Source organism: Otolemur garnettii, unplaced genomic scaffold (assembly GCF_000181295.1).
Source record: "Otolemur garnettii isolate 467f Iridium unplaced genomic scaffold, OtoGar3 scaffold00153, whole genome shotgun sequence".
NCBI classification, from domain to species: Eukaryota; Metazoa; Chordata; class Mammalia; order Primates; family Galagidae; genus Otolemur; species Otolemur garnettii.
The window spans coordinates 2837916-2845026 of record NW_003852548.1 but is presented as its reverse complement, the minus strand read 5'-3'; the positions used below and the strand labels follow the sequence as shown (position 1 = coordinate 2845026).

General features: G+C 52.0%; 1 protein-coding gene across 2 annotated transcripts in view; it reads left to right on the top strand.

Moving 5' to 3' along the window:
• The first annotated feature begins 257 nt into the window (after positions 1–257).
• TFE3 (transcription factor binding to IGHM enhancer 3) overlaps positions 258–7111 on the top strand; it is a 14735-nt gene continuing 7881 nt past the window's right edge. Inside the window, exons 1-5 of one of the 2 annotated variants that reach the window (XM_003799656.3) lie at positions 258–633; positions 3119–3232; positions 4253–4556; positions 6014–6259; positions 6342–6446. In XM_003799656.3, coding sequence (XP_003799704.1) covers positions 518–633; positions 3119–3232; positions 4253–4556; positions 6014–6259; positions 6342–6446 — 885 coding nt within the window. In that variant the 5' untranslated portion in view covers positions 258–517. The remainder of the gene's footprint in view (positions 634–3118; positions 3233–4252; positions 4557–6013; positions 6260–6341; positions 6447–7111) is intronic. The other variant, XM_023519057.1, reaches the window with a different exon arrangement.

Here is a 7111-nt window from a genome sequence, read left to right as displayed (position 1 = left end):
GGCGTGACTGAGAAAGAAACGCAAACACCGAGGCGAGACTCAACCAAGTCCCCCTCGCCTATTTGCCACTGCCGGTAAAGGCGTGGCCTGCGTGCCCCCTTCTGGAGACGAGGGAGGGCTAAATCTAGTTTTTCCTCGGCGTCTGAGGCGTTGCTTAAAGCAGGACCTCGAATCTCCCATCAGCGATTGGCTGCCTCACCTAGGGGGCATGGCCAAGCGGGCCGTGCGGTCACTTCCTGTGGAGTTTCCCCAACCCTGGGAGGAGGGGCAAGAGGACGAGAAAGAGGAGGGCGGTCGTCCGGGGTTAGGTTGGGGAGGGGGGGGTTGTCCGTCCATTCAGGGCGGGGGATGACTCACGGCCCATCCCATCTCCCCAACGCCTCCCGCCCGCGCAGAACTAGCTCCATGGCTTAGCGGAGGAGGCGGTGGTGAGCGGGGGGAAGGGGACTCTTATTTTGTTAGGGGGACCGGGCCGAGGCCCGACCGGCCTGGCAGGGCTCGCCCGGAGTCGGGCGTCATGTCTCATGCGGCTGAGCCAGCTCGGGACGGCGTAGAGACCAGCGCGGAGGGCCCTCGAGCCGTGTTCCTGCTGTTGGAGGAGCGCAGGCCGGCCGACTCGGCCCAGCTGCTCAGGTGCGGGGCCGCCTGGGGCTGGGATTGACGACTGGGGTTCCTGGGGGCCTGATATGGGGGTAGCGAGGGCTCTGCACTGGGGTTGGAAGCCCTAGGCCTAGGTTTGGAGGACGTCGGGGAGCCTGTCTTCAGGGGCACCTAAGGAATCCGGCAGTGGCCTGTGTTGAGACTTAAAGGAGTCGTGGAAGTGCATGAAGAGGGGCTTGGGTCACATTTGAGGGACCCTTGACTGGGTCTAGAGTGCCTGATTCTGGGAGTATCTAGAAACCGGTCTAAGGTAGCTGAATTTGGGGGACTGGGACTATGCTTAGAGGCTGAATTTGGGATCCTTAAGTCAGGCAGGAGGGTAATGAATTTGAGGGGATGCTCTGTCAGGTGAAGCACTGATTTTAAGGGAATCCTGGAATTTTTTTCTCTTAAGTGTGAGAGAAGGGCTCCTGACAGCTTGGTGACCGTGACTCTAAAGTAACTGGTTATGGTGTTGATAACATCAGTCTGAAGGGATTGTTGATACCTCAGATATGCTACCAGAGACCTGCTTGTGAGTGTGAGTGAATGGGCAGAGGAAGAAACATTTAGTAAGACTTGACCAGCCCACCCCAAGCTAGGGCAGATCCCAGGGATAGTAGAAAAGCCTTCTCATACCCCCATAGGGGCTTGAATGGGAGATAGGCCAGCAGGCAGAGAGGATGGAGATGATGTTACCTCTTACCTCACAGAAGGCCTCAGATCTTGTTTGAGAACCTAGAAGAGGGTCTCGTTCCTGCTATCACTTGCCCAAGCTGCTCAGCTAGCCCTGCCCACTTCCTACCCACACATTCTTCTTTTTATCTCACCCCAGTCTCTGGGGGGGTAATCTTGAATCTGTCCCTAGAGCTGGAATGAGTGCAGATTGCACCATCTCTGCCTAGGTGGGTCTGCGCTCTGGCCTCTTCTCATCTTCATCTCCATCAGTAGGCTTTGGAGCTCTAGTGCAGCCCAGAACCCATCTTTTCCAACTTCTGTGCAATGGGTGTGTGAGCATGGGAAGGATTTTTGCCTTCTTTCTGCCTGGGATTGTGCTGAGCTCAGCAGCTCCCGAACTTCCTCTTCCTGAGTTCCTGGGTGGTTTTAGGGCCCCATCTGAGTGTGAGGACAGGAAAACAGATCCTTGGGAAGGGGAGAGAATTCTTATTAAGTGAAGTCACCCACAATCTCTCAGGATTCTAAATCCCTAACTAAATTCAAGGATGCATATTCATCCATGTGTGTTTTAGTCTCCCTTATACATTAGGGTCCTAGGACCCAGCATGGTGGGATGTGCAGGAGCTTTTTTGTATATTGATTCTGCATCTTCTAATTCCTTTATAACAACTTAAATCTTCACAGTATTGGGCATAGTTAAAAGGGAGGGCTTTCAACATGGCTTGTTTTTTTTTTTTTTTTTTGAGATGGAGCCTCAAGCATCCCCCTGGGTAGAGTGCCATGGCATCACAGCTCATAGCAACCTCCAACTCCTGGGCTCAAGCGAGTCTCCTGCCTCAGCCTCCCAAGTAGCTGGGACCACAGGCGCCCGCCACAACGCCTGGCCATTTTTTGGTTGCAGCCATCATTGTTGTTTGGCGGGCCCGGGCTGGGGATTTGAACCCGCCACCTTAGGTGTATGTGGCTGGCGCCTTAGCCGCTTGAGCCACAGGCGCCGAGCCAGCATGGCTTGTTATTTTGTGCGCCAATGGATACTGGGTGTATGTATGTATGTGTTGATCTATCCAAAAAACAGAGGGCTGAGCAGATTCTTCTGGCTAAGAAAAGAATGCTCGTATGAAGCAGATCACCCCCCCCCTCAGTTCTCTCTCTTGTAAATCTAGACCGTTGGAGTGAGGGGAGCCTTTGGTATTTCAATTTTTATATATGGGTGTGTGTTGGCATCTCAAGAACTCTAGCTGGGGCTGGGAAAAACTCCTGAGAAGTAGTAGATCCTTAGGTAAAGTGAAGTGAATCATTGACCCCCAGTTCTCTTTGTGATGCATTCATTTTGTGTTACAATGGACTGTTAGGCTGAGAAACATCCCTACTTAATGTCTTGTGTACACCTAGGTTCACATTCAGCTGTAAAGAAATCAGTAGAGGGTATGGTGGCTGGGGGAACTCTGAATGCAAAGTCAGAAATCCTGTGAAGTAAACTGTTATTTCCAAATTCTTCTGTTTTCCTCAAAGCCAGGCTGTTCTCACAGTGTGGGGGTTGGGATCCAGGCACTTTCACTATTTTCTGAAGGGACTATGGGTAACCCATCATTCAAGAGTAGGAAGGGAAAAGGATGTGAGAATTTATGGTAGTGGTACCTGGCAGGGTGGCCAAATTTGAGTGTTTTTCTCTCTATCTCCCCCCCCCCTTCCTCTCTCTCCTCTCTTTACCTGTCTCTCTTTCTCTGTCTCAAGGGAGGGCTGGGGAATAAGGTCTCCCTGCAATCACTGACCACCATCCCTACCTCTCCCCTACCCTCAGCCTGAACTCTTTGCTTCCGGAATCCGGGATTGTTGCTGACATCGAATTAGAAAACGTTCTTGATCCTGACACCTTCTACGAGCTCAAAAGCCAACCCCTACCCCTACACACAAGGTATGACTCACCTATCTGACTCCCCTCCAGATTCCTCAGCCCTACTCTCCCCTCTCTATGGGCAGAGGCCCTTGATAGCAGCCCAGCCCAGTCCCTCACCAGCCTGCATATTCCAGATATTAAAATTAGGAGCCAGAAAGAGCATGTCACACAGGAAAGCTGGTAGTCAAGCTAAGATTCCAGCATCTCTGACCCAGACCTCCTCCACTTACCCCACCTGCACACCCGTTCATACACAAATATTCCAGCCAGCCAGGAACACCCAGAGATACGTCATGGTCTTCTTAAACTCACAGCCCCCTAGGTAGAGCCATCCCCCCCCATCCCCTGCTCAGCCCCTTCCAACACTACCAAATCACCCATCATGGGCCCTTGGGGAACCCCTGCTGGTCTTTTCTTTCCCCCAGCCTGGAAGTCCAAATGTGCTGAGTCATGGGCCTGGGCTCTAAAGAGAGGGGAGGGGATCTGGAAGAGGGGCAGGAAGAGAGGATTGTGAAATCTCTGAGACTGACTAGCTCCTGGGACCAGAGGCCCAGGCAGGGGAGGAAGAGGGGCCTGGGGCTGCCATTGTAGCCTGACTCCTGCCCCCAGAAACTCAGAGAGCATCACCAGCCTCAAGTTGGGCTTAGGAGCCCTCTGCATCCACATTCTACTGCCACAGCTTCAATTCCATTTCTTCTCGCTTTTAAATAAGATAAGCCTCCTCTCCCAGAGCTGAGCAATGGCATTTCTACTTACCATGTGAACATGCTCAAATCTAGGCATCATCATAAGGTTGGAGGGTTAAAATTCTCTCACCAGACTATGACCTCTAAGTGCTGGGACCAAGTCTGATTCCTCTAACAGACTATGCACCCTGAGGGCTGCCACCGGTCTTGGTTTCTGTGTCTCAGCTTCCACACTGTGGCCTCTGAAGGCAGATGACAGACTTAGTTCCTAGGTCTGCTCTATCACACTGACCCCTTCGGCCCAAGATGAGACATTTAGCTTACCTGTGGCCCCATATTTCCCATTCCACAGCCTCCCAATATCACTGCAGGCCACACCAGCCACCCCAGCTACACTCTCTGCATCGTCTTCTGCAGGGGGCTCCAGGACCCCTACCATGTCGTCATCTTCTTCATCGAGAGTCTTGCTGCGGCAACAGCTGATGCGGGCCCAGGCGCAGGAGCAGGAGAGGCGTGAACGTCGGGAACAGGCCGCTGCAGCTCCCTTTCCAAGTCCTGCACCTGCCTCTCCTGCCATCTCTGTGGTAGGCGTCTCTGCTGGGGGCCACACATTGGGTCGTCCACCTCCTGCTCAGGTGCCCAGAGAAGTGCTTAAGGTAAGAGAGAGGTCCAAAGCCCTTGGGAGGGAGACCTTGGGGACTAAAGAGTTGATCCTAGGATCTAGGGATGGCCTGGGCTTCCTGGCACTTTTGGGGCAAGGTCCTAGGGGCTCTAAGGAATGTCTCTAGTACTGTTTGGTCTGTGCTCATATCCTAAGTGTGTAGGGTTTCTGAGATGTTCTTGTGGAGTTTTAAGAGGTTCTTGGGGCCATCAGGATGTCTTCGTAGACCATGGAGGGCCATGTATGCCTCAAGTGGGTCCTGGCTTTGTAGGAAGAGCTTCCGTGTGTGTGTGTGTGTGTGTGTGTGTGTGTGTGTGTGAGAGAGAGAGAGAGAGAGAGAGAGAGAAGTTAGGAGTTCTTTGGGCATTAGGGCATCTTGAAAAGCCATGTATAGTTCCCAGGTCTGTTAGGTGGTGTTAGAGACTGGGGGGTATCTTGGGGACTGTAATGAGTTTTCTAGAAACTGTGAGGGATTCTATCAGCCATCAGTAGATCTTGGGGGCTATAAAGAATTTCTGAGAAATAGTCCAGGTGATGGGGCTCATGCCTGTAATTCTAGCACTCTGGGAGGCCGAGGCAGGTGGATTGCTTGAGCTTACGAGTTTGAGACCAGCCTTAGCAAAAAAGTAATATACCCCCCCCACCCCTCGTCTCTACTTAAAATAGAAAAACTGGCTTGGCACCTATGGCTCAAGTGACTAAGGTGCCAGCCACATACACCTAAGGTGGCAGGTTCGAATCCAGCCCAGGCCCGCCAAACAACGACAGCTGCAAACCCCCCCCCAAAAAAATAGCCAGGCATTGTGGTGGGTGCCTGTGGTCCCAGCTACTTGGGAGGCAGAGGCAGGGTACTTGCTTGAGCCCAGGAGTTGGAGGTTGCTGTGAGCTGTAATGCCACAACACTCTACCCAAGGGGACAGCTTGAGGCTCTGTCTCAAAAAAAAAAAAATAGAAAAACTGAGGCAAGAGGATCATTTGAGCCTGAGTTGGAGGTTGCCGTTAGCTATGACGCTAAGGCAATCTACCCAGGGCAACAGCTTGAAACTGTTGTCGCCAACAACAACAACAACAAAAAAATTTCTTAGCTGGGAGTTGTGGTGGACGCCTGTAGTCTCAGCTACTGGGGAGGCTGAGGCAGGATAATTGCCTAAGCCCAGGAGTTGGAGGTTGCTGTGAGCTGCAGCACTCTACCAAGGGCAAGAAAAGTGAGACTCTGTCTCTAAAAAAAAAAAAGAAAGAAAGAAAGAAAAAAGAATTTCTGAGAAATGGAGTTTGGGTCCTGGGGGAGACTTACCAGTATTTGGGGGGAGGTTCTCAGATTCTACTGGAGGTTCTCCAGTTGGCCTGCCTGAGTCTAGGGACAGATGAGTTAGGAGAGTCAGGCTAGGGTTCAGAGTCACTCCTTGGAACCTTATTCTACCTTGCCCTTCTCTTTCTTCTTTTATCCCAAAGGTGCAAACCCACCTGGAGAACCCAACACGCTACCATCTACAGCAGGCGCGCCGACAGCAGGTGAAACAGTACCTGTCCACCACACTTGGGCCCAAGCTGGCTTCTCAGGCCCTCACCCCACCTCCGGGCCCCACAAGTGCCCAGCCACTACCTGCCCCTGAGGCTGCCCACGCTACAGGCCCCACAGGCAGTGCTCCCAACAGCCCCATGGCGCTGCTCACCATCGGGTCTAGTTCAGAGAAGGAGGTAAGCAGCTGCCGCCAGCTCTCCCACACTTCCCCCACCCAAAATTTGTCTAACATTGTACAATATTTCCTTCTTCCCCAAGATTGATGATGTCATTGATGAGATCATCAGCCTGGAGTCCAGTTACAATGATGAGATGCTCAGTTATCTGCCCAGAGGCACTACAGGGTTGCAGCTTCCCAGCACAGTGAGTCCTTGATATGGGAGGTTGGTCTGCAAATGAGGCACTCCTCTATCCCTGAGACCACGCCCGTCCTGGCTTGGTTATATGAGAGCCTTGATGTAGATTGTGTTGAGATGGAGAGGGTGGCCTGATGGTGAGAACGGGGCAGGCTAATGCCCTTGGACCTTGTTGGACTGCATTGAGAGGTAGGCCTTGTACACCTTGGGAGATAGGGGATGGGGAGTTCACAGAGATATTAGGGCACACTAAGGGGCTAGGTACTTACTTAGGCTTTGCTGTGTAAATTACCAAGAGGTGGGATCTTCAACTTTTTGGATGTAGCAAGGGAGTTGGGTCATTGGAACATACCCAGACCACGTAGTAATTAGAATATACCAAGTCTCTTGCAGTCAGCCATCCCTATAGAGAGTGGATACATGTAAAAGTTTCTAGAGCAATGGATGTACTATTGTAATGTTCTGGTTCTCAAACATTCCAAGAGTTTCACAATTTGCTTTGAAATATACGTAGTGGGCTCGGCACCTGTGGCTTAAGTGGCTAAGGTGCCAGCCACATACACCTGAGCTGGCAGTTTCAAATCCAGCCCAGGCCTGCCAAACGACAATGATGGTTGCAACCAAAAAAAATAGCCAGGCGTTGTGGCAGGTGCCTGTGGTCCCAGCTACTTG